A 25,970-nucleotide genomic window follows, 5' to 3' on the forward strand; every position below is an offset into this window, starting at 1 on the left:
TGAATAACTTGCCTAAAAAAGTTGAAAACATATATTATTATATCCCTTACACAAGTATTACTAAGGTACAAATTCTCTAAAAGATGATATATAACAGTAAATAAAAGGGATATATGTTAACTGGAGACACATTGGGAGCCCACAGAGCAATTTTGTAGCGGAGACATTACATATTTATATCAAATCTAACACAACCATCACATAAACATTTACATGGAACTATTAACGTGTGGCTGAAATCAGGAAGATTATCAAGTTTTGTATTATAAAAACAATCAAACTGATACAAGTGATTACAGGCTCATCACGTACTTGTTTCAGTATGGATTATTTAATATTTTTCAACGAAATATTCTGAAAAATTCTCAACAACTGTAAATTATTAGTTTGATAACGCATCAATTTTAGTGCTGGTCTGCAACATCAACAGTGCAGTGTAACCCATGACTATTGTCATGGGTTACACTTCACTGGTGCCAGGCACAACAGTACTGCAATAGACCCAATCTGTTTCTACTGGTTGATGTACTTAAATCAGATGAAACACAAGTTTGATCTGTAAAATTCTTAGATTTGAGATATTTAATATAAGAACTAGAGATAATTAATGAAGTTGGGAGTCTTGAAGCTAGCAATGGCTGGTTTATACAGGTTAAAGGTTCCTATATCCAAATTTATTGAACCATTTCAAATGACTATTAAAGTAATCATTTCAGGCTAGAATCATATTTCTTTCTTTGCTACCAGTTAATATCAGATCCTACAGACAAAAAAATAAAAAAAATCCCCTACCTACAGTACCCTCATTTTTTTGAGACCGTAACATGAAACAAACTTGTTTTTTTTTAGGCCTTATGGGTTGTACAACAGGTAACAATTTCAAGTCCCAAAAGGCAAGTGTATCCATTTTTTTCTACACACAAGACACACGATGACGTGAAATTAGCTGATGTGAAAGTTCAAACAATGCATGTATTTCCTGTGTAAGGAAAAAAGTACATTACCTGATTTCTAATCACACAGTGAAAAGACATTTCCATGGTAAGCACATGCTATAAGCTAATGACCTGAGACTATTACAATTCCAGGGTGTTGCAGGCCATGGCACTAACTTTTTTGACAGGGTTCCCGGAGGGAACCCTACTTTCAACTTTTGGTGACCCTCACCCAAACTAGAGTTCCCTCCTGTTTCGACGCACAGTGTAAGGGCAAATAAGTACAAAAAGCATACTAGGACACATTTTTATTGCATTATTCAATTGAAGTATTTTCAAATGCGTATACTTAAATGTGGTTTTCAAAATCATTTCCAGATTTCATTATTCACGGAAAGTTAAGAAAATTCTAGCAACAAAGACACATTTCTCTTGTATTTCATGTACAGATGAAAATCATGCCAAAATTAGACTTCATGTACAACATCACGTCATTCTTTCTCTGGGAAAGCGTGGACTTTAATATTTAATTGCTGAATAAAAACTTCGTAGCGCAGAGGTGGCTAATATCTTTTATTTTGGTGAAAATTGTCGAGCATTTAATGTGGAAACTTTTTCTCTTATAAAAAAAAACTAGTAAAATACGCTTAATCAACAGCGCTGCATTCTTTGAGATAGGTTAGTAATAATCTGTGAAATGTACAGTTATTGTATATAGCTTCATGTGCGGTCGGCGTGTATTCCGCTGACTGAGCGCTGATTAGTTGATGCGCTAACCAAGAAGAATTTGATTGACAGCTGGAAATATCAATATTGGCCACTCGCTGAAAAATTCATTGATAACAGTAGCTCTTAGGGGGATTTAACAGACAGAATGACCCGATTAATTTCGGAATACTTTGTGCATGTACCACATAGTAACTGATCCGAGATATTAAAAATACACTGCTTACCTTTTCGGAAGTTCTTCTTATAAACAAGGCAATTAATAATAGATAATTACGCAGATTCAAATGGTCAATCAATACTAAGTGGTTCTATAAATTTAGGGTTCCCGGAGGATCACCTAGCTTAAAAGAACTGGTGACCATTGCCAAAATCTGGTGCCCTCGGGTTCCCGGGACACAGTTAGTGTCAAGGCCTGTGTTGAGCATTGGGCATTATGCTTGTTGCTCTATGAGTGAAGACACCGAGAAGGTGAGAAAAATGGGATTGAACAGGATTTATTCATAAAAAGGGATTTTCTGTTGATGAAAATGCAGTCACCAGAGGGGCGAGTGTTTCAAAATTGAATTCACCTCAGGCTAATAGTAAGACGCCAATGTCAGCTGGCGACTGTAATTTTACATCCCTTGATAACACCCTGTATTTTCTACGATAAAAGAAATATGGATAAATAGTACCATTTACATTTAAATACTTTATTCAGAAAATAAAATGCAGAAATATCAGATAAATATCCTGAACACCACTCATCTACATCTACATCATACGTCGCTGCTGTCAAACTTGACAATTATGCGACGGGTGGTGAGGAGATAAAGTAAGAATGGGAAAATAGTAAAGTGTGAAGAGTTTGATAGTTAAAAGTCAGAAGGACAGTACAAATGCGTCCCCAGCTACGTTTCATCCCTCTACCTCATGCGTCTCCGTCTACGGTGGCCGCGGAGAGGATTGAGCCTCAACCGGCAAAGCCATGAGGGGTCATTGGGGTTTACTTTGTAGCTGGCGCTGACGACTTGATTAGAAACTTAAGTTTGCTAGTCCCTGCTTGAAGGATACCAAGTCAGGGGATTCCGCGTCTATGATTAATTTATTCAATTCCACATTAAAACCGTTTCACTTGCATATTTGTGCAAATGTTCGTTTAAATACCTGCGTGCTGACGTCACTAATTTTTGGGCATCCATTTGCGAACGAGAGCGAGCTGACTTGGCTCGCCAGTTGTGTCAAACTATCGCACCATTGCTGGTCTGTTGGGTCTTGCTGTGTCCATCCTCCGACACACAAACCAACAGCAACCAAACTCGATAGCACTATTAAAATCCGCATCGTATTTTCCTTTTAAAGTACTTCAAAGCAAGCGAAATTCGAAATGTCAATTTTACGCAGTGTCTCCGTATTTATTTGTCATCCATTGTTTTGATTTGAGCGACACCTATATCCGCAATTTTCGCGGAAAAACTCGGACGTTAACGAACTGTGAGGTTACATCGCACCGAGTCCTTGTTGGTTTAGCCCCTGGTCATTTCGGACTTAAGTCACTTCAGCTATCGGTAGTTGTTTCGACACTTATAGATAGACGCTCGGGCACTTAGTTTTTGTGTGTGTTTTTTTTAAAGTACACACTCATATATATATATATATGATACATTCATTAGGAACATACAAATAAGGCAAACACATAGAATTTTCAGGGCCGTACCCAGGAAATTTTGACTGGGGGGGGGCCCAAACGGGAAGGGTGCGGAAGGGGTTGTCCCTTCCGAATAGATTTTTTTTATTAGGCATTGTTCAAGGTGAATTTTTGTGCATATAGAAACATTACGTTGTTTTATAAATTTATGGATATATAACAAGTAAATCAGCATCTTTCTGAAGTCTAAAGCTTTAATCATTACGGGCCGTCCATAAAGTATGTCACGCTTCAGGTGGGGGGAGGGTGGGTAAGAAAGTGTGACAGTTTGTGACATGGGGGAGGGGGGTCGGGCCATGTGTGATTTCACACATTTATTTAAAAAAAATGTCTAATTTATTTATTATTTCTTTAGTAGAATTTAAAAATAATTTTCAAAAATTTGTGAAACATTTGAATTAGTTTTATGTCAAAATAAGACATTGCGTATCTCCTGATTCTGTTGTTCGAACGTTTAATAGGCAACTTGGCTGGGCCGGCTTATTCAATAGGCACAACCTCCACACATATTTCAATGACGAAATAATTTATTGGACTGTTCCATTTTAGTTAGTAAAGGTTTGAAAGAAAATCTAAATTATAATTTCGTTTTTATAAGAGGTTAACACGTGGATAAATATTAATACTGCCCATCGTAGCAACCCTACAGTTATAAAAGCCTGTAATGTGAAAGTTCTTTTACCGGTAACTTAAGTGACATTTTAATACGGTTTAAAAGTGAATTGTGTTTTAGATTAAATTTGAATAAAGTGTTAATAAAAAAAAAAGTTCGAAAGTGTGAGTTTGTGACGTACTTTAGGGGGGGGGGGGGGTCCAAGATTTTGTAACAGATTGTGACATACGGAGGGGGGGGGAGGGGGTAAAAATGGTAAAAAAAAGGCGTGACATGCTTTATCGACGGCCCCTTGGTGTGAAATTCACACACATGTTTAAAGCTTTAGATTTCAGAAATGTATAACACTTTATGAAGAAGTAAAAGCAACCTTTGAAACTAAAAAACCTTTATTATGAAATGTAACCTAAATTATGACTGTAGAGGAGGTTTGATTTCAAAGACAAAATACTATTATGGTTATATGTCAGTAACTGACATATAACCTACTAGTATTTTCTCTTTGAAATCAAACCATCTCTATATAAAGTTTCAAAGTAAATTCATTAAAAAATGTTTATCATCTAATCATCTACACACAGTTTTCACAGAAATTTTTAATAAGCTATGACTCTAGAGGAGGTTTGAATTTAAAAGAGAAACCACTATTATCGTTCAGACCTACGATCTTCTGTATCAGTTCCATCCATTCGCCGTTTCTCTTTCCTTGTCCAATCAAAAGACGTGCTACACCCACCATCAAAAGATGGAGCATTGAGCACAATGGGTTATTGACAGATCGGGGATGTGTGTACAAGGTGATAAGAAAACATAGCCTAGGGGCTTATCTCCACTGGCGAGTAAATTAGCGCTAATCCCCTTGTGTATCAGGGGCAATAAAACACATCTGCGCATTTGAATTGCAGGGAAGTGTACTGTGGGCCCTTTCATGTGAGAAAATTTGCAGTATGCCCGTTATTAAAAAATCATAACTCGACAGCCAGCTGGGGGGGGGCCGGGCACCTGGGCCCAGTGCCTGGGTACGGGCCTGAATTTTTAATCAGTTTTAATCAGTTTTATTTTTCCTAGTTTGAAAGTTTAAAAAAAAAACATTGACAACAATTGATAAAATGGACATGACCAAACACAAATAATTTCCTCGAATTTAATTAATTTTTATTTGTTTATTTTGAAAGAAGTTAACAATCAACAGCAACACATGCGTGGAAAATATAGATAATTTAAACGGGCATGAACAAACAAATATAATTCATCATCACTGTCCACCAGAAGCAGCTGGCCCGTACACTCTGACACACTCTCCGAGAAGACGTGAGGCGAAGATCTCTCTCTGAATATATCTTTCCCATAGAGAAAAAAGCTTCCTATGAATGGAACGGGTGGCTTTCCGTTTATCCCGTTTCATTTTTTCCCTTCGGACATAAGCTTGATGTGAAGTGAGATGTCGAATGCTATCGGTACAGTTCGAGGACAAGTAAGAAGCATGACACCGGTTCTCGTTTTGCCACCCTGGTGTTGAGACGGTTATTGTTGATTTCTAGCCGGTGTTATTAATATAACGTAAGGCGTATGTGGCTACATGTGTATTCATTCATACCCAAGCTTCAAGTGTACAACAATTATTAAGCATAGTCATATAAACACACGATTAACAGTAGAGACAACTCTTATGGGATCTATTAATTAGTGTAACACAGTAATGTCCCTTTAACATATTTCTTGACAATGTAACAGTTATGACATCCTTAACAATCGTTGTTCGTTTTGGTTTACACTTTTCATAAAGATTGACCAACACTCCACTGTGAAGACGCTGCTCTTGATCCAGGTGTTAAAGACATATGCCCCTTTATTTAAATACATTTCTTACAGCGTTAACACATTAAGGTATATAAAACTACTAAACGGTAAAATTACGGTCGGTTGTAACATAGGAAACAATCATTTTAAAGTTTAAATATAATACTAGTTATCTTCTTCAAATATAAGTGACGAAAAAGAAGATATTAACGACTATGTAACACGTCACACTACAAATAACATTACGTCAGGGACATTTGAAGAGTTGGATAGTTGATTTACAAAGGAGAAAATTCGAAAGGCTATAGAATTATTGGGAATAAATAAATGCACCAACTATAGGCTGTTTTGTGTAAGGGTGAATTTCACAGTTTCTTAAAGGACATGCGTTTACAAGACTGCGTTTATATGTAGAGATCTGCCCCTGTTCCCCTTACAGGGGACAATCTTAATAAGAGCCAAAGAAGGTCATATTTTCTTCAGCTGCCTGGTATCTACCAAAGATATAATTTGAATCAAAATAGACCAGAGCATGTTGGCCAAAGAGATTATATTATTATGCAATTATAGACAATTTATACATAAATTAATATATGACTACCCTGCCCTCGAGGGGGTAAGGCTACTACTCCAAGTGAGTGCTGACATGTTCAAAAGTAACTCCTCCCGCCCGCTCCAAGCTTTAAGGCCGATCTATACGTCACCGGCCAGGGCCCTCAATCTATTAATTCTGCCGCCGAAATTCGGCGGCAATCCCCCACCTGAAAAGTATACTTTTTTCCACTTTTGGAGGGAAAAATTCCCCCTAAAAAAATATTTATTTTTTTTTAATAGAAAGATGTGTCTCATGATAATAATATCTCAATTCTATTTCAATTTAATCTTTGCAAACATACTAAATTATGAAAAATGCAATGAATTTAGTGCAAACATGTACAAATGTAATAATGAGAGAGTAATTTAAAAAAAATCCCCCAAAAAGGGAAACGCCGCGAAAATTCCCCCTCCTAAGGGCTGCGGACCCCTTCCCCCAAAGTAGCGTGAGGGCGCTGCCGGCTGTCGACCCAAACTCCGGAACGGTTTCCCCAGCACGTTCAGCGTACTGAGTACCGCCGTTATTGGACACTTCCATAATTTTCATAGAGCCACCCCTCGATTTCTGGCCTGCATCTGTTTGCAGGTCAGCCTCTGTCTGTCCTCTTCTGCTGCTACCTACGCTGCCCGCTGCTCCCGTTAAATTTCAGTCGATGTGGCAAAATCCGTCTACCAACCATTAGCATTCGCCTCTTCTCCGGGTGACTCCCTCCCCGGTCGCGACGTGCACAAAGAATGGAAAACATTATATTACACAACATATAAATGAGTGGAGAATATCCGTGTACAAAATGGGACGTTCCGAATTCCAGTGTGGTGCTATTTTTACCATCTTGTACTTTACACAGCTCTATGCCTTACGTGAATTGAATCGGAAAGCAAATATTGCAGAGTATTTATGAATTGTGCGATATTTGTATGGCTTGTTGTACATTCTTAAATATCAAAAGTATATATTATAAACAATGCACATTACACGAAATAAGGAAAATGTGATAAATTGACAATTCAAATATGTCGATATACAGTACATGTACATGTGAAATAAGTCGCGTTTATCGTCAAAAATTGTTTGGGGAAAATGACGCAATAAGTATGTCATTTTATGACGCCATCAATCAGCTGATTCATTATACGGATTGCGAAAAATTATGTCATATGACTAGATGTAAAGGTTGAAGGTCGTATAATTTTGAAGCTAAAGTTTTCTCGACTTTATTTCTTATAAAAAATCATTCAGTGGTAAAGTAAAAAGTAGTCCGTGCACGCGACAGGTATATCCCACAAGGTTGAATACGGGCTAGAATATTCCATAAGGTGTTATACCGTCAATGTCGCGTTGAAAATGGGATAAAAAGGAATGCAAGGCACGCGCAGCAGCAATTATCTTTCCCATAGATGGTAAATATACCAGCCAATGGAATTAAATTGCCAACTCTGATCACTATTGTATGATGTGTTTTGTTGTTTATTTTAATTTGCATTTAACAGTGATGATAATTATGCAAAAATGAAGATCTATGATTTTTTTCAAATTTCTTTAACATTTTCGTATACTGAATATCTTAATAACCCACACTCGTAAAAATAAAATAGCCATTTTTTTTGTAGTGGAAATAGATCAAGGTTTAAATAAGCCATCTATTATTGAACTGCCGCATGTATTCTATACCACATGTGTACAGGCACAATGAATTCGCTTGTTGTTGTTTCCTTCTTTGCTTTTTGGGCACAAAGAGTATGATATATTTTGGCGTTAACTTAAGGTTTAGAATTGCAAAGAAATCTTCACGGGTCTCAGAGATTCTTGTGTAGAATAGGGTGCTAGATGGGCATTCCGAATGTAAACAATGCTCGAGACGGTCTTGTAGCAGAAGCCAAGATATGCGTTAGGCTGCTTGATCATAAAAATGCAATGAACTTCATTAATAGAGGCTAGCATTTTGACAGAGAGCTTCACAGAAACATAAGTTCATAGAAAGTCGCGCTTTGCATGTATCCGTAGCTATTTTGTATTTGCTTGTTGGTATGTTTGTTCATAAATCTGTTATCCCAAGTGAGTATTAAACAGGCAAAAATTAAAGCATGCTCAGTTTCTTGGCCACAATATGTTACAATCGCTTGTATTCGACGATGCCTAACTCCTTACTGTATTCTTTCTATCTACATTGCATCAAGAATTTTATTATGGACCACCTGGTTGAATAAGAGAATACCGCTTAGGTTCGATGGATCTTCGGTCACTCTCTTATACTGCGGTTCATTACATTCATGTATGTTGAGGCACGAACGACAACTCTGCTGGGAGAATGATCTTCGGTATGTTTGAAATTGTGTAGTATGTAGCCTTCATATGCCAAAACAAAAACAAAGACTAAAAGAGGTTTCTGCCGGTGTATTTGCGAACTCTACAGGTACAAGAGAAACGAATCAGGAATTCTTATGCTTCAGATATATAATATGTATTCTGTTGTTCCAACCTTAAACTACCATTTGGCAAAACCTTTGAATCACCTGCGCGTTTAATAATTGGAATTGCAGCTACATGTACCGCACCTCAGACGTTTTGAAACCTACCGTCGTTCATTATTTTAATTGCAAGTAGTTCTACCATCCTTAGTGTTAAGAGTTCCGCCTTTCATATCAGGAAAACGAGATATGCGTCCTTACATTTATTCATGACGATTCTCTAAAACAAATATAAAACATATATAATGTAAACAGTCAATCAAACAAAACATTTAAATGTTATGCAAATAAAATAATCGCGCTCACGTAATAATAATACATACAGAAATTCATATACAATATAAATACCAACAATATATTTACCAACATATATCCTTCCATACTCGCTTAGGCGCTCTTAAAAACAATTTCAATCATAACGTTTATTTTCCTAAATAGACAATAACAATAAAATTATAAATGACGTCGGTGTCAAACGTCAAAAGTATTTGGCGCAAACGTTATAATTAACTTTCGCGTACATTAACGTTGTATTTAAATATTATTTATAACGGCATAAACACTTAGCAAGTATCCTGGTGTATTTTCGACTGTTTTAGGCTTCAATGATTTAATGTTCTGCAAAATGCAACATAAAATTAATGTTGGTATCTAGGTTGGCGGTAAGGAAAAAAATTAGTAGCAAAATCTAGGTGGGTCCGGGGGCATGCCCCCCATGAAAATTTTTGAATCATAGATCGTCTGTGGTGCGTTTTGGGGCTATTACCCTTAGCAAAATTAAGACTATTTTTGTTTAAATTAGCCCTTTTTTTGCTTGAAGTTTTTTTCTTTCCTGGTGAGCCACTTGCTGACATTTTGCAGCCGATTTTTTTTGTTTACATAGACACCGGTGGCATAGTGATAATGATACATTAACACCGTTAAACAGTTTTCGGTACATGTTGTATTTAGGTTAGAAACCACTAAAACAGCCCGCCCGTCTCTGTAGTAATTAAACAACATTTTATGAAATCCAAACATACCTTTTTTAATTTTTTTTGAAGAAATACGTGAGAAATTACTAAGTCAGCGTGAGACCGTCATTGCATGCCAAAAACCGTGAGACTCATGGCGAAACCATGAGACTTGACAGGTTTTATTAAATAACTGACTTGGGCAAGCATACGATGTCGCTCATTGGAGATATGCAGGGTTGCATCTAGAAAAACGTAGATAGGGGTTCTGGACCCCCTCACTTTCAGGAAAAGGGGGACTTGATCCCTCTTACATTTCAAAGAGGGGGACTCACAGAAAATATTAATGAAACCCACACAAATCTCTTTTAAAGGGATCTTTTCACGCTTTGGTAAATTGACAAAATTGAAAAAAGTTGTTTCAGATTCGCAAATTTTCGTGTTAGTTATGATATTTGTGAGGAAACAGTAATACTGAACATTTACCATGCTTTAATATAGCCATTATATGCATCTTTTGACGATTATAAAACCTAAAGATTATAAAGCATTGCAACGCGAAACGATTGAATAATTTGGAGAGTTCTGTTTTTGTCGTTAAATTTTGTATAACTACGGAGTTTGCTTATATAAGGTATAAAATACGCGAAGTATGTGTACTCGGCGGAATAGCTCAGTAGGCTAAAGCGTTTTTACTTCAGGACTCTGGCAGGACTCCAGAGGTTACTGGTTCGAAACCTGCTCCGGGCAATGTTCTTCTCCTTTTTTTAATTTTATTCTTGATTTTTTACTGGAGCTTTTACGATCCAATGTTTACATTTATCAATATAAAGCATTTAATGAATAAGTTAAAAAATGCCAAAATCTGTGAAAAGGCCCCTTTAAGAACCGATATTGTATAAATAGGAATATGTTCAACGTATGTTCATGTTGAAACTATCCTGATCTTGTCAGTTCATAAAAATTGAAGAAATAAATTCAAAAATATAGTTAACTGTAGAACTTTGAAACTGTTTTAAACTGATTATATAGATACACTGGTTAGACAAGACGTTTCTGATTCTGCATTCGTGTTCGCACTATCTGAGACAATCTCCAATCGCGAACCTAACATTTGGTCATTTCTTTATGCCTTAGATGGGGGTGTCATTGAATTTGTTGTTCTTGAACACCTTACTGTTCCCTTACTGTTCCCTTAAATGCGTCGTTCTCTGTCTTCTATGAACAAATCTGCATGGCATCACTTCAAGAGAATTCCTGATGATGTTTGTGATCTTTCCTGGCACTCAAAAGTGTCTCTGTAGTCTCTAGAGGGACTCTCGGTCAACACTGTCCAACGCCTTTTTGTAGTCTATGAAGTTGACAAAAAGGGGTGAATTCCACTCAAGGGAATGATAGTTCAAGAATGAGGGTTGCAGTCTGATCCATGCACGATCTGTCCTTTCGAAAGTGGGCTTGTTGGTCATGGAGATGCGGGTCTACTGTCTGCATCTTTAATTCGGTTCAGTAGGATCTCATAAAAAACCTTTCCTGGGATGGACAACAGCCGGATTTCTCTGTAGTTGGAGCAGGAACTGAGGTCACCTTTATTGGGGAGCTTGATGAGGTATCCCTTTTTCCACTCTGTTGGAATTTCTTCTTCCCATATCTAAGAGGAGGGTATAGTAGCTCCACATTGGTTTCGACTTTTGCCTTAAGCGCTCCTGCGGGTATGCCGTCAGGTCCTGGAGATTTGCCGTTCTTCAATTGCTTGTTGGTGCTGCTGATCTCTTCCTTTATGGGAGCAAAGCACTGGTTAATCGCTTGTAGCTGGCGAAATATCCGGTGGGTTTGAAGGAGCTAGCCTGTTGAGTAGCTCCTGGAAGTGCTAAATCCATCTCTCCTTCTGCCCTTTGTCATTCTGTTATTACTCCTCCATTTTTGTCCCTTACTGGCCTCTCTGGCTTGGCCACCTTCCTGCTAATCTCTTGGTGATGGTGTACAGATCTTTAGTTCTGTTCTGATAGGCTGCCTCTTCCACCTACTGTTGCAAGTGTATCTAGGTAGTTCCGCTCGTGTGCTCTAATACTATTTGCTTCGGTGTACTCTTCTTATGCTTTCACTTTTGCGTCTCGTGTTCTGCTGTTGTTGACACTTGCCTTCTTTTCTCGTCTTTCTGCAATTTTCTGAAGCGCCTTAGCTGATATCCACTCCTTGTGATAGTACGAGCCCAGTACTTCATGTTGAGGTCACTGCTACTTTCACCTTCTGCCACTTCTGCTCTATTGTTTCTTCTTCAAGCAGCTACTCTAGGACCTGGAACTTGTTGGAGAGAGTAACCTTGAACTCTTCTTGCTTCTAGGTGTCTTTGAGCGTAGCAGTGTTGTAACATTGGCGTTGGCTGGGCCCCCCTGTCCTACTCTTCCTCAGCTTCAGTTTCAAGCAGGCGACAAGGAGATGATGGTCCGAAGCCTTGTCTGCTCCTGGGTTGACACATTCATCCTGAAGAGAGCGACAACACTTCCATGCGATGCACAGATGGTCAATCTGGTTCTCAGTTGACAGGTCTGGTGACACTCAAGTTGCCTTGTGTATCTTTCTGGGATGGAAACACTTCCTCTGATTACCAGGTTACTTATGGCGCACAGGTCGGCAAATCTGTGATCGTTGTCATTCATCTCGCCTAACCCTTGCTTCCACATGATCTCCTCATATCCTTGGTTGTCACTGCCAATCTTGGCGTTGAAGTCACCCATCAGAATGATAATGTTTCTCTTTGGTCTGTCTTGTATGGCGGTTGACTGTCTGTTGTAAAAATTGTCCTTCCCATTCTCTTCAGTCATTCTTCGAGGCGTAGCACTGGATAATGTCCACGTTGATCTGTTTCTTCTTTGTAAAAAAAGATCTTTGTCATGATCTTTGATCTGTTCACTTCCCACCAGATGAGCGCTCTCTGTGCCAACTTGGAAAGCATCAGGGCTACTCTGTGGGTGTGTGCTGCATCCTCCTGCTCATGCCCCGAGAACAACAGTAACTAACCAAAAGTCAGTCGCCTCTGCCCAAAGCTAGTCTGTCTTGATTCACTGATTCCTAGATGGTGAGGTTGAACTTCCTCATCTCTTCAGCCCCTTGTGCTGTCTTTCTGGTCTCGTACATGGTTTGGACATTCCTAATCCATGTACCAATGCTGGTTGTGATTCTGGTGGAGATGATGGTCTTCGGTCTGATGGCTTCCAGTTGACACCTTCTCCCAGGTCCGTGATATCTGTTGTTATTCTGTTTGGCGTTTCTGTAGCAATAAGATTTCAAAAGAGTAGGGTAGCTCGCCCTACGCCCAACCCTCCTTCTTTTTCAGCGCAGGCTTGGGACTGTCCTCGGCGGAGTTTATACATTTATTTGACGTATTTGATGATAAAGAAACGTTTTGTCTAGCCTTTATACTGCTTGCTACAAAGCTTTGATACTTGCATGGATGATTTATTTAAAAACAAATATCAACTCACATGTACCTCATTTTGACCTTGACCTACTTTTGGACTATTGTGTGCCTATTTCAGTATTATTTTTTAACCCAAGATGACACGTTTCATCAAACATTAATACTGCTCACTACAAAGATTTGATACTAGCATGGATGATGTCTTTGAATCCTATCAACACACCGGCATCAACTGAACTATGTTTGATCTTGAAATTGACCTACTTTTGGACTGGTTCAGAATGTCCAAATCTTAAACCAAAATATTATAGGTTATTAGACGTTTCACTGTACAATAAGGAGATATATTTGGACGAGCACACAGTTTGACGTCATATTGGACGAGCCGTTAGGCGAGTCCATTATGACTTCAAACTGTGTGCGAGTCCAAATATATCTCGTATTGTACAGTTTAAACGGCTAATAAGCTTTTTATTCTATATCCCTTTCTTCAGCTCTTTGTTTCATTTTAATTTTGATTTGAAAATGCTTTTATTGCATCTATGCTATTTTCAAGACAAGCGCCCGTGTGAGTTGATTATAGTACATTCGGATACTTTTTCTCGGTAACGGCTTTTATCGATATAAAACAATTGCTTAGTGCACAAAAATACAGACTTTTTGGATCCAATACCGGAATATATTGGACGGTCACGTGGTACATATGAAGAATGCCGATTGGATGAATTTATTGGATATAGAATAATGGGTTTTATCTTGCATCAATACATCTTTCTGCAAAGGTTTGATACTTGCATGGATGTTATCTTTGCACAATCTTAACACAAATACGTCACTTAACCTCCTCTTGTCCAGACCTTTTACCTACGTTTAGACTTAAATGAGTCATATCGGCCAATGAATCACTACTGGCAAGGCTTCCACTGAGGGCATTATCATTCATTATTGCAACATCTTGTTTTTTTAAGGAATTATACGTGTGTTGTAAATATGGAATAGATACCATTTATTTGTCTCAATTTGACTTACTACAGTATAAAAACTTATCTGAAAAGCATTTGGGTTTGCTGCTTTCTTAATGAGTACAATTATGGTCTTTCAATGATTTGAAGTACTACTGCCTAACTCTTTATTTATTTTTTATTTTTTTGAGAATAACTCTTATTGGTAATTTGTTTACATCATGGCTTTGAAAATAATTTCAGATATATAAATTAGGCATGGACACCAGCCAAAAAGACTTTACGTCAGTTGTCGAAACAACAACTAATCAAGATGACAAACATGATGCGGAACCAATGCTTACAGATAATGATGACGTTGTTAAAGATGTAGACTCTCAGCAACAGGATTCAGTGAACACCAGTAGTTTTGAAGCCCACAATGATACGGATGTTGAAAATAAAGCAGCTGTAAATACAATATCTGCTCTGATAGAGAATGATGACTCTACCAAAAATCTGTTTGGAAATAATTTTCAAAGTAAAAAAGGCGCAGATGTAGTCAAGGAACCTGTCAAAGACAATTATGAATCTGAGTTCCACAAATTTTTGAAAGAGGAAAACAGGGCATGCAATAATGAACATGATACTGACTCAGTTAAGGATATAGACGAGTCGAGTAGGCCTGATTCCACTGAGAATGAACCTGCCTCAGCGTTTGTTGGAGAGGACACTTCAAACTCAGATTGGTACAAGCCCAACATTGATGAAGGTTGCAAGACGAGTGAAGCTAACAACTTGTTAGGTGTTGACGAAGCATCCAATGTCAGTGTCCCTGGGTCAGCCGCAAGCAGCAATGTGGAGGACATGGATGAATGTTCCAACATGAGCTTACCAGGTGAAACCAGAGTGAATCACAAACACAGCTTGTTGTATATAATATCAAATTGAAAGAATTTTATGTTTATGACATCTTTCTTGCATCTTTGTTGACCGTATTTTTTGTAGAAAATTCTTGTATATGTATTTTGACACAGATTCTGTCATTATCTGATGACCAAGAATATTAAAGCAGTGGTTGTAATTTAGTCATGACTTAACAATCAAAGTACAATTAAAACATCTAAATATTATTTATAGTTGATAATTTTATGTTCGTGCTCTGTAAACATAAAAAGTTTATATTACTCTTAAATTTTTCAGAGAGTTCAGCCTTCTCAGACCGCCAAATGGTGTTTGATGAATCAGCCAACATGAATCCCCCAAGCAACTGTCCTTTTGTGACTCCTGGGACCCCTAACAGTGAAAGAGACAAGAATGGGGACAACACTCCGGCAAAGAAACGTAGGGGCACCTTGCAGATAGCCGCTGATGATGCAAGCGAGCATGGACAGTAAGTGTTGTTGGGTAAACTTGTTGCTTGTAATTATGCTGGTTGTCTGTATTTGTGTAAACATTAGCCAGAACTGCATTTTCCGGAACTGCATTTTTTAAATGTCAACATTTTTCTGGCTTAGCAAAAAGTGGTTGTAAAGAACATTCTCATAATATCTTCAATAATCTTGATAGCAGTTACATTTGAGAAGGGCATCTTGGTTATAATTCCTTAATCATTAGCAGTGTTCTTGTTTTTGAATATTTTGTTTTCTATCCATTTCTACTCAATATACATGTACATGAAGTACATGTTTAAACCAAATGTAAGAAGACCGATGGTTAGTGTACTATTTAAGTGGATTGACAGTGTCTGATATATGTACTATTTCAGTTGATTGACGGCATTTGATATCTGTACTATTTCAGTGGATTGACAGCGTCTGATATCTGTACTATTTTAGTGGATTGACAGCGTCTGACATCTGTACTATTTCAGTTGATTGACAGCGTCTGATATCTTAACTATTTAAGTGGATTGACGGCATTTGATATCTGTACTATTTCAGTGGATTGACAATGTCTGATATCTGTACTAGTTCAGTGGATTGATGGCATTTGATATCTGTACTATTTCAGTGGATTGACAGTGTCTGATATCTGAACTATTTCAGTGGAATGACAGTGTCTGGCATCTGTACTATTTCAGTGGATTGATGGCATTTGATATCTGTACTATTGCAGTGGATTGACAGCGTCTGATATCTGTACTATTTCGGTAGATTGACGGCATTTGATATCTGTACTATTGCAGTGGATTGACAGCGTCTGATATCTGTACTATTTCAGTGGATTGACAGCATTTGATATCTGTACTATTTTAGTGGATTTGATATCTGTTCTATTTCAGTGGATTGACAGTGTCTGGCATCTGTACTATATCAGTGGATTGACGGCATTTGATATCTGTACAATTTCAGTGGATTGACAGCGTCTGATATCTGTACTATTTCAGTGGATTGACAGCATTTGATGTCAGTTGATTGACAGCGTCTGATATCTGTACTATTTCAGTGGACTAACAGCGTTTGATATCTGTACAATTTAGGTGGATTGACAGCGTCTGATATCTGTACTATTTCAGTGGATTGACATTGTTTCATATCTGTATTATTTCAGTGGATTTACAGCATCTGAAATTTGTACTATTTCAGTAGATTGACAGCATCTGATATCTGTACTATTTCAGTTGATTGACAGGTTCTTATATCTGTACTATTTCAGTGGATTGACAGCGTCTGACATATTTGAGTATGCTTGGCCACAAGAACCGGATGCAGATTTCTACATGCTGCAGGAACAGATATCCATCTTTCTTGACATCAAGTCCTTCAAGAGGAAGTACCCAGGTATGATGGCGAAGTTAACATTTAATTATCATGCACAAGTTTTATATGTCTAGATAGTATATCAAAGTCCATCTTGATCAATTTGGACAGATGTATAATTGCTCAATCACCGTTTTCCCAATATAATTAAATCTGAAAATTATGTTGAGTAATCCCTAAATATATGCCTATTATTCCTTCCTTTCAGCATATCTATGATCACATTTTGCAATAGAAAATCAATTTTAATTGACATCGATTTTCATTTTTGCCTCTCAACTACAATGGAAATCCATTTTCAATGACAAGCAAAATCGATTTTTGATCGCAAAAAAAGTTTTGTGAATACGAGCCCAGATTGTTTAACATCTTTATAATTTTCTTTTGCAGATCTGTTCCGTCGAGTATGTGACAAACATGAGAAAGATTTCCTCAGGGAGAGCGGAGTGGTTTCAGAAACACAAAGTGACCTAGGTAGGGAAAAAAGGTCTTGATAGTTTAACCCTTTGCATGCTGGGAAATTTGTCGTCTGCTAAAATGTCTTCTGCTGAATTTCTAAAATTAGCATTTTCTTCGATTTTTTTCAAAGAACACTATCAGAATAGCAAACAGTTTAGTTCCTGATGAGACGCCACATTTTGTGGCGTCTCATCTGGATCCAAACTGTTTGTAAAGGCCTTTAAAATTCGGTTCCCGCACTGAAAGAGTTAAGATGGTTATCAAACCAGATCATAGGCATTTCAATAGCTGTTTAAGGCATACAAAAACTTGGTTTCTGTTGACATTATTATATATCCGTTTGAAAAATGGCTTAATAATGGGAACATCAGGGTGGGCAGTCTGACAATTAGAAATATTTGTCTGGAGCATAAGTTTGTTTGTTTTGTTTTTACCATTTTGGGAATGGAGCCCACACATTGCGACGTTCTGACTAAAATTGGGAAATTAGTGTTGTTGTTGTTTTGCTAAAAAATTGAGAATACAAGCGTTTTCAGTATTATATAAACTAAGGTTGGATCTTATATGGATGGGAGTTAAACAAAATATTGAGATCTAAAAGTTATATATATATATTTTTGTTAAACCTTTCATTGGGAATTTTTTGCTCTATTTGGAAAAAATATATACTTTTCCATTAGGAATGGGGATTACCGTACCCAATTTGAATGAAAAAAAACAGCACTGTTGGTCCTGCATGTATGGATTTTTGAAAAAGTTAGCTTGAAGTAATCAGCATGCTGAGACTTCATGTCACACAATAAAACAAGGTTCATAGGTTCAAGGTCAAGGTCAAAATTTAAGGTCAAAGGTAGAAATTACGTAATGTGTATGTGACAATTTATGCTGAACAAACATTTGTCCAGGTTGAATGGATTTCCATGAAGGGGTCAGCGGAGCCTAAGCACCTTGTCATTAGGTCTAATGTCAAGGTCACAAGTCAAGGTCACATCGAATTAAGGAAATTGAAATAACTTTGCAGCTGTTATGTACAAGTACAAGCATAGTGAGTGGCGCACATTATGACAAAGTCCCAAAGTCTTATTTCAAGGTAACAATTTAAGATCAAACCAAAGATACAAATTTAAGATCAAACCCAAAATAGAGGAATCATTTGGAAGTTGGTCTTTACATGAAAAGATCTACTGAAAGGCATATCTTTGTGAAAATCATTCACTTTTTTACTGTAATTTTCTTATATAAATGGAATAGTTTATAAACCTCTTGTGTTGATTAGATAGATCATGTTGCATTTCAACTTTATGTAGCTCACCTGAGCACAAGATGATCAAGATGAGATTTTGTGGTCACCTTTTCTCTGTCATGCATGGGTCATTCTCTGTCATGCATCGTCATTATTTACAGTGTGAAAACTCTTGAGGCTTGATTTATTGCCCGATCGAAACGAACATTTGGCTCAAAGGGTGTCTCAATGATCTGTCACATGAGTTTGAGACTGGATCATGTGGGGTCAAAAACTTGGTCGTTTAGTCAGATAAATAAAAAAACGTGTCAACACTCGAGAATTATTATTTTTTTGTACAATCTTCATGAAACTTGCTGAAAGCATTTGTTGTAATCTTATCTCAACTCATTATTAAAATAGTTTTAATGATATCTTGGCTGAGTTCAAAATGGTTGCGGCAAATTGAAAAATATGGCCACTATGAGGCAGGGCCGTTTTCTATATATTGTTATTTTGAAACCTTGTGAACACTTTAGAAGTCACATGTTTTTTATCAGCATAAAACATAATGAAATATTTGTTTAAATTATATTTCAGCCATGTTTTTAATATGGTTACAGGTTAAAAGCTTGGTCATAATCCATACTAATTTAAGTTTGACATGACATAAGCTGCTTAAAACAGTTTAGTTCCTTCGGTTCTCAGGTAAGCAACCTAGGGTCTTGGGCCCTCTTGTCCATTTTTCTGCTTTCACAGGTTTGACAGCATTGAAGGCAGATGAAGTTCATGACCTGATGAGTAAGGACTACCCTGCCAAGTACAAGGTAATATTGCACTTGAATTGGGATTACCCTTCAAAGTAGAATTTAACCCTTTCCAACATAAGAAGCAAAGTGAAAATGGTTTTTGCAACCAGCATAAAACCAGAACAGCCTGAGTAGTCTATTCAGGTTATATGCTGTTTGCTGCTCATCAGTAACTAAGGGTTGGAAATGAAGCCTTTAAAACTTGAATATAGTAAGAATGGTATTTAATAAAATGTAAATTTCTAACAGACTACAAGCGCGTCAAAATATGTATCTATGTGGTAAAGGGTTAAAAGGTCAATGTTATTGAACCAACCTTCCAGGTGGGTTAAAATCAATGACATTGGGATCACTCTGCCAAGTATACATTAATAGGTCAATAGCACTACCATGCCAGGTATAAGGTAATGGCATTCTTCAAAAAATATAGAAGACATTTTATGGTTATTTCAAACACCAGTTTGAACTTTGATGTAGAAATAAACAAACAGTCATACAATATGCTATTTAAACCAAAAACTAATGATAGGATATTTAATTTCATTACATATAAATTAAATGTGTAATACTTTATACATTAAAGAGATAATAATTATTGTGCTTGTACTGCCTGCTTTCATTTAAATTGTGTTCTTTTTATAGGAATTTGTGAAAACACTACAGGAAAAAGAGAAGCAGAAAATGGCTGACAAAATTAAAGAATTTAATGCTGTAAGTATTTGTTATTTGAAATTAAACATTTACAGATTATAGTAATTCTTTTTTACCACCACTTTGAAAAATCGATGGTTTGCCATGTTTGCTCTGGTTTTGTAAATGTTTCTTGAAATATTAAGACCAAAAAAAAGCGAAAAAGCCAAAAAGAACACTTCAGTCATTTTTCAAACAAAAATAAATACCTTATATTCAAATTATTTTCAAGTGTGTTGTAGCCTGTTGTTTTGACAACTGTTTCATTTAATGTTCATTTCCAATAAATTATTGTTATTTAATAATCTAAATCAATTTTCAAGTCTTCTTGTAAAGGAAATTTTTCAATAAACTTTAGTAAGTAAGTTGGGCTTCAGAAAGGGACTGAAATGTGCCCCACCACTCCTGATTTACTAGACTCACCAAAGTTTGGAAGACATTTTCTGTCACAAGCTGCAAATTCAACCTTTATATTTAAATAAAATTTTCTCAATTTGGTGTGCTCTGTTGCTGTGGTGGGTATCCTGATTTACCAGGGTAAACCACACTTTTCTGGTATGGTAACCACCAACCCAACTCACTTGCGCTGGGTGTGGAAACTGAAATTGCCTCGCCGACGTGAAAAGGGCTTGAATGAACCACAGTGCTAACTGGATGGAAAGTGTTGTTATGGCTGTTGAGGGACAAAACTTAAACATATCAGTTTCTGGGAAAACTGGACTTAATGCATGTGCATAAAGTATCAACCCAGATAAGCCTGTCAGTGTTATTTCTGTTTCAAGTTGAAATTAGAGAAGGACAAGATGGCAGAGTACACAAAGAAGGCAATGAAGTCCGTGTCTGATTGGAACAGGAACCTGCTGAAAGAACGCAAGGAGAGCCGTAGGGCCTACTTTGATGTACAAACCTTTGTAAGTGCCGCGTACTTTGATGTACAAACCTTCATAAGTTCTGTGTACTTGGATGTACAAACCTTCGTAAGTTCTGTGTGCTTTGATGTACAAACCATCGTACATTCTGCGTTCTTTAATGTACAAACCTTTGTAAGTTCTGTGTACTTTGATGTCCAAACCTTTGTTCGGTCTGCGTACTTTGATGTACAAACCTTCGTAAGCGCATTATATGATCCATATTTCTGGAAAAACTGTTCTCAATGCATGTTTGTACAGTTTCACCCAGATAACCCTTTGCAGCACAGGTTATTCAGGGACATTTTCCAAGTAAAAAACTCGATTTTTGTGAAGAAGAGACTTCCTCAAAACGTAAAAATGCATAAAAGCGTAAAGTGTTGTACTCGATTAGCCTAAGCATACTGCACAGGCTTATCAGGGACAACACTAATGGCACATGCTTCCAACCCAGTTTTATAATTGCATCCAGAGACTGGAGAAACTTAGCATAATGTTTGATTGATACAGAATCTGAAAACATCAAGGGCAAATCAGTATTTTTGCTGGATTTAGCATAATGTTTCACTGTAGTTTCTTCTCTAGTATGAATGTGTGCCTAAAATAATCAGTCTACTTTAAAACATAGTTGTACAGTTTAATTTACAAATTAATGTATGAAAGCTGCCTAAATTCACAGGCTTTCAGAAGCTATAGCATTAGCACTAGTTAAGTTATCTATTAAACATTTGTGGACACTTGTGAACACACCTTAATATTAAATCCTTGGTGTTCAGACATTTCAGTACCCAAGAAATAAGTTCCGCAAGTTGGACACGACCCACACGGAGGTTGGAGCGTACCCACTCTCTGTCATACCAGGGCAGTTCCAGGACTACTATAAAACGTAGGTGCTTTAACTATCAGTGGCTTACTATTAAACGTATGTGCTTTATTGGTGGCACTCCAGCTAGCTCAGTGGTCTGTACTCATGTTTGTTACGTAGGCAATGCAAGTTTAGTACCCACTCCAAAGTACTGTGAGTTTGGCTCATACAACTGTATCAGAGAGATGTACTCTTGCTTGGTTAATAACAACTGTATCAGAGAGATGTACTCTGGCTTGGTTCATACAACTGTATCAGAGAGATGTACTCTGGTTTGGTTCATACAACTGTATCAGAGAGATGTACTCTCGCTTAGTTCATGACAACTGTATCAGAGAGATGTACTCTGGTTTGGTTCATGGTAACTGTATCAGAGAGATGTACTCTGGCTTGGTTCATACAACTGTATCAGAGAGCTGTACTCTGGTTTGGTTCATACAACTGTATCAGAGAGATGTACTCTCGCTTAGTTCATGACAACTGTATCAGAGAGATGTACTCTGGTTTGGTTCATGGCAACTGTATCAGAGAGATGTACTCTGGCTTGGTTCATGATAACTGTATCAGAGAGATGTACTCTGGCTTGGTTCATGATGACTGTATCAGAGAGATGTACTCTGGCTTGGTTCATGACAACTGTATCAGAGAGATGTACTCTAGTTTGGTTCATGATAAGTGTATCAGAGAGATGTACTCTGGTTTGGTTCATGATAACTGTATCAGAGATGTACTCTGGCCTCCCCCCACAGCACAAGACCACACCAACCAGGGTTTTTCCCTTCTTTGGGACCCGCCGAAAAACGGCCCCTTCCCCTCAAATTTTTTTCTCCTCAGCAGGTAAATTTTCCCCCATACTTATTTTTTTTTCCCTAAAAAAAATAAAAAAAATTAAACTTTAAATACATAAGTTAACCTGATCCAGTGTAGAAAATATAACATATTGCATAATTGAATTATCTGTTGCCTTCAATTTGTTTTAAAAACAGCAGAATATTTTAAATTGCTTGTTTAAGACTTTTCTTATTTCCCCCAAAATCTGGTGTTTCGCGTGATTTTTTCCCCCAAAATCCAGCATTTTGCGCGATTATTTTTCCCCTCAAAAAAGGCCAGACCCTTTCCCCAAAATAAGATTAAAAACCCTGCCAACATTTACAAGTTACTAGGCTAAAAAAAATGCTCATGTCAGACGAATAAAACTCGTATCAAGAATGATGGGTCTAGTAAACATGCAAGAAAACCAGTAAATATCCAGTGTATGTATTTGCTAAATTTCTGTCCAAATCTTAGTGCTGATGTTAAAACGATAAATTGAAAGTTGTTCTTATACACTGCAATGTAATAGTCACAAGGGAAAGAAATCTTAGAGATTAGTTCACAAGACTGTCACATTAAGTTCCCTTTTATTTCACTTTTGTTATATTCCCACTTGTGGCTTACTTGCATTGTTGGGTAGTCTGCTTAAATATGTCAAGTTTATTTACTTTTCTTATTCACAAAACAAGGTGAGAACTGTAAAAAGTTAACTCTAATTATCAAAAAGGAAAGCTAATTAAATATACCGGTATATTGTAAAAATACGTGCTTGATCGACAGAATATAACATAACATTTTTTAATTCCTGGAAAATTAACTTTTTGGTAAGACCAAATGAAAATGTACAGCATTAGTCAGTCTGGACAAGTGGATTTTAAAGTGAACCCTGTTTATTTCTTACAGGCTCCTAATTATTTTGAAAGCAGAAAACTGCAAAAAATGTTTTATGTTTTAGAATGGAACATTTCTGATTTAATATCATGTTTTTTAGGTGAGCTAGGGCTATGTTTGTAAAACATTTCAGGGAATAATAGAATAAATTTCATGAAAACCATCAATTACAACATCAGTATAATTGCTGACTGGTTCATTAATAATCATATAAAATGTCTAAAACCAGTTAATATTTATGTTTTAGTACATTGTTTTTTACCATTTTTTGTGAACAGAAAAGTTTTCAAGTTTTTATGCCCCCGGTATGGTGGCATATAGCATTTGAACTGTCTGGCTGTCTGGCCGTCCCTCTGTCGGTCAGAAAACTTTAATATTGGCCATAACTTTTGCAATATTGAAGATAGCAACTTGATATTTGGCATGCATGTGTATCTCATGGAGCTGCATATTGTGAGTGGTGAAAGGTCAAGGTCATCCTTCAAGGTCAAAGGTCAAAAAACAAATCTAAGGGAAGTTACAAGCTTTAAAGGGAGATAATTTATATTTATCATTTGGCAGCTACAGATCATTTTTACAAGGGAAGTAATATTTTTTAAAGGGATATAAAAAAAAAAAAATCAAAGCGGCGCAGTAGAGGGCATTGTGTTTCTGACAAACACATCTCTTGTTCATAGATAATTTGATATGAAATTTTCACTTGCCCAAAATTGAGATTTATTTTAGTCACTTTGTGACTGTAGACTCTGTGAATATGAGCCTTGCTCTGGGGTATCTGGTTTAATTCGTGTGCGTAAAGTGTCCTCCCATATTAGCCTGTGCAATCTTCAAAGGCTAATATGGCATTACACTTTCTGCCAAAACTGGATTTTAATCAAGAAGAGACTTCATTTAAAAGAAACATTTCAGCAAAAGTGGAAAGTGTCGTCCCTGATTAGCCTGTGCCAACTGCTCAGGCTCATCTGGAAAGTCACTTTACGCACAATGCAGCTTTATATCCACAGGTACCTTATGGAGGAGTTGAAGTACTTCCCTCTCAACACAGCTGTGCGTAATCCTCCTAAACACTCTGATCTCCTGCAAAATGAAGATGAGGCAGACAGTGGGGATGAGGTAGGGGCACACATTAGAGCATTGCTCAAGGAATACAGGGGTAAATGTAAGGACGTAAAATATCGCCCCAGATTAGCCAGTGCAGTCTTCACAGGCTTATCTGGGACGACACTCTCTGCCTAGACTGGATTTTGTTATGAAGAGACTTCCTTTTAGAAAAAATCAATCAAAGCGGAAAGTTTTGTCCATTATTAGCCTTTGCAGACTGCGCAGGCTAATAGGGGACAAGACTTTACACACATGCTTAAAGCCCCGTTTTCCCAGAGGGCAGCTCATTTATTTCCACAAATTACACGGTGCTTGGTTTCTGCCAGTCCACAAATTACACAGTGCTTGGTTTCTGCCAGTCCACAAATTACACAGTGCTTGGTTTCTGCCAGTCCACAAATTACACAGTGCTTGGTTTCTGCCAGTCCACAAATTACACAGTGCTTGGTTTCTGCCAGTCCACAAATTACACAGTTCTTGGTTTCTGCCAGTCCACAAATTACACAGTGCTTGGTTTCTGCCAGTCCACAAATTACACAGTGCTTGGTTTCTGCCAGTCCACAAATTACACAGTGCTTGGTTTCTGCCAGTCCACAAATAACACAGTGCTTGGTTTCTGCCAGTCCACAAATTACACAGTGCTTGGTTTCTGCCAGTCCACAAATTACACAGTATTTGGTTTCTGCCCGTCCACAAATTACACAGTGCTTGGTTTCTGACAGTCTGGATTTAACTGCAAACAAGATTTGTTGTACATAAATTGAAAAATCTTTCTGGCATTAACTTGTAATCAGTGAAGTCTTGTAAGAATACTTTTGACAATTTGTAAACATTATCTCAACTGTCGTAAATTTATGAATATGTTGTGCAATTGTTAGTGCCTTGCTTGTTGCAGCTTTTGGTGGGTAGATAGGGTTTTAAGAAATGTGAAGCTAACTTGTGTTTGAAAAATGAAAAAATGATGTCAAATACTGTGAAACCATTTATTTTCGTCTGCACAAAATTTCGCCCTTTTCATAAAAATGACTATTTCGTCCACTCTTAAATTCGTCCATTTCTGGTTTTGTAAAAAACAACGTCCTATTTGTTTGTAATACATGTAATACGCGGTTGCGAAAAAATCGTGCTGGGGAAAGAGAGGTGACACTTGGTAGTCACTTGCAGGAGGTGGGCCTTGTTTGGCATATGCCATTTAACAAGTCTGTTATCTTAGGTGATAGTAACTGTCCCTTATTATTTTATGTCATTGACACGTTCTTTGTTATGATTAGCGGATAAGTGGGACTGAATAATCGTTAACGAGTGTTTTAA

The 25,970-nt window shown here is 37.2% G+C and overlaps 2 protein-coding genes across 53 annotated transcripts in view; one reads left to right on the forward strand and one right to left on the reverse strand.

Annotated features, from left to right (window-relative positions):
- LOC127875025 (uncharacterized) overlaps positions 1 to 3,075 on the reverse strand; it is a 305,966-nt gene extending 302,891 nt beyond the window's left edge. For all 50 annotated transcript variants that reach the window (XM_052419814.1, XM_052419805.1, XM_052419804.1 and 47 more), the window contains exon 1: positions 2,811 to 3,075. In XM_052419814.1, coding sequence (XP_052275774.1) covers positions 2,811 to 2,987 — 177 coding nt within the window. In that variant the 5' untranslated portion in view covers positions 2,988 to 3,075. The remainder of the gene's footprint in view (positions 1 to 2,810) is intronic.
- Positions 1 to 25,970, forward strand: part of LOC127875030 (PHD finger protein 10-like) — a 40,327-nt gene that overhangs the window by 3,539 nt on the left and 10,818 nt on the right. For 2 of the 3 annotated variants that reach the window (XM_052419815.1, XM_052419817.1), the window contains exons 2-10: positions 14,404 to 15,037; positions 15,343 to 15,532; positions 16,798 to 16,922; positions 17,292 to 17,375; positions 19,342 to 19,409; positions 20,034 to 20,102; positions 20,864 to 20,992; positions 21,766 to 21,875; positions 24,563 to 24,671. In XM_052419815.1, the coding sequence (XP_052275775.1) occupies positions 14,419 to 15,037; positions 15,343 to 15,532; positions 16,798 to 16,922; positions 17,292 to 17,375; positions 19,342 to 19,409; positions 20,034 to 20,102; positions 20,864 to 20,992; positions 21,766 to 21,875; positions 24,563 to 24,671 (1,503 nt within the window). In that variant the 5' untranslated portion in view covers positions 14,404 to 14,418. Of the gene's footprint in view, positions 1 to 8,652; positions 8,773 to 14,403; positions 15,038 to 15,342; positions 15,533 to 16,797; positions 16,923 to 17,291; positions 17,376 to 19,341; positions 19,410 to 20,033; positions 20,103 to 20,863; positions 20,993 to 21,765; positions 21,876 to 24,562; positions 24,672 to 25,970 lie in introns of those variants that run through there. The other variant, XM_052419816.1, reaches the window with a different exon arrangement.

Source organism: Dreissena polymorpha, chromosome 3 (assembly GCF_020536995.1).
Source record: "Dreissena polymorpha isolate Duluth1 chromosome 3, UMN_Dpol_1.0, whole genome shotgun sequence".
Taxonomy (NCBI): domain Eukaryota; kingdom Metazoa; phylum Mollusca; class Bivalvia; order Myida; family Dreissenidae; genus Dreissena; species Dreissena polymorpha.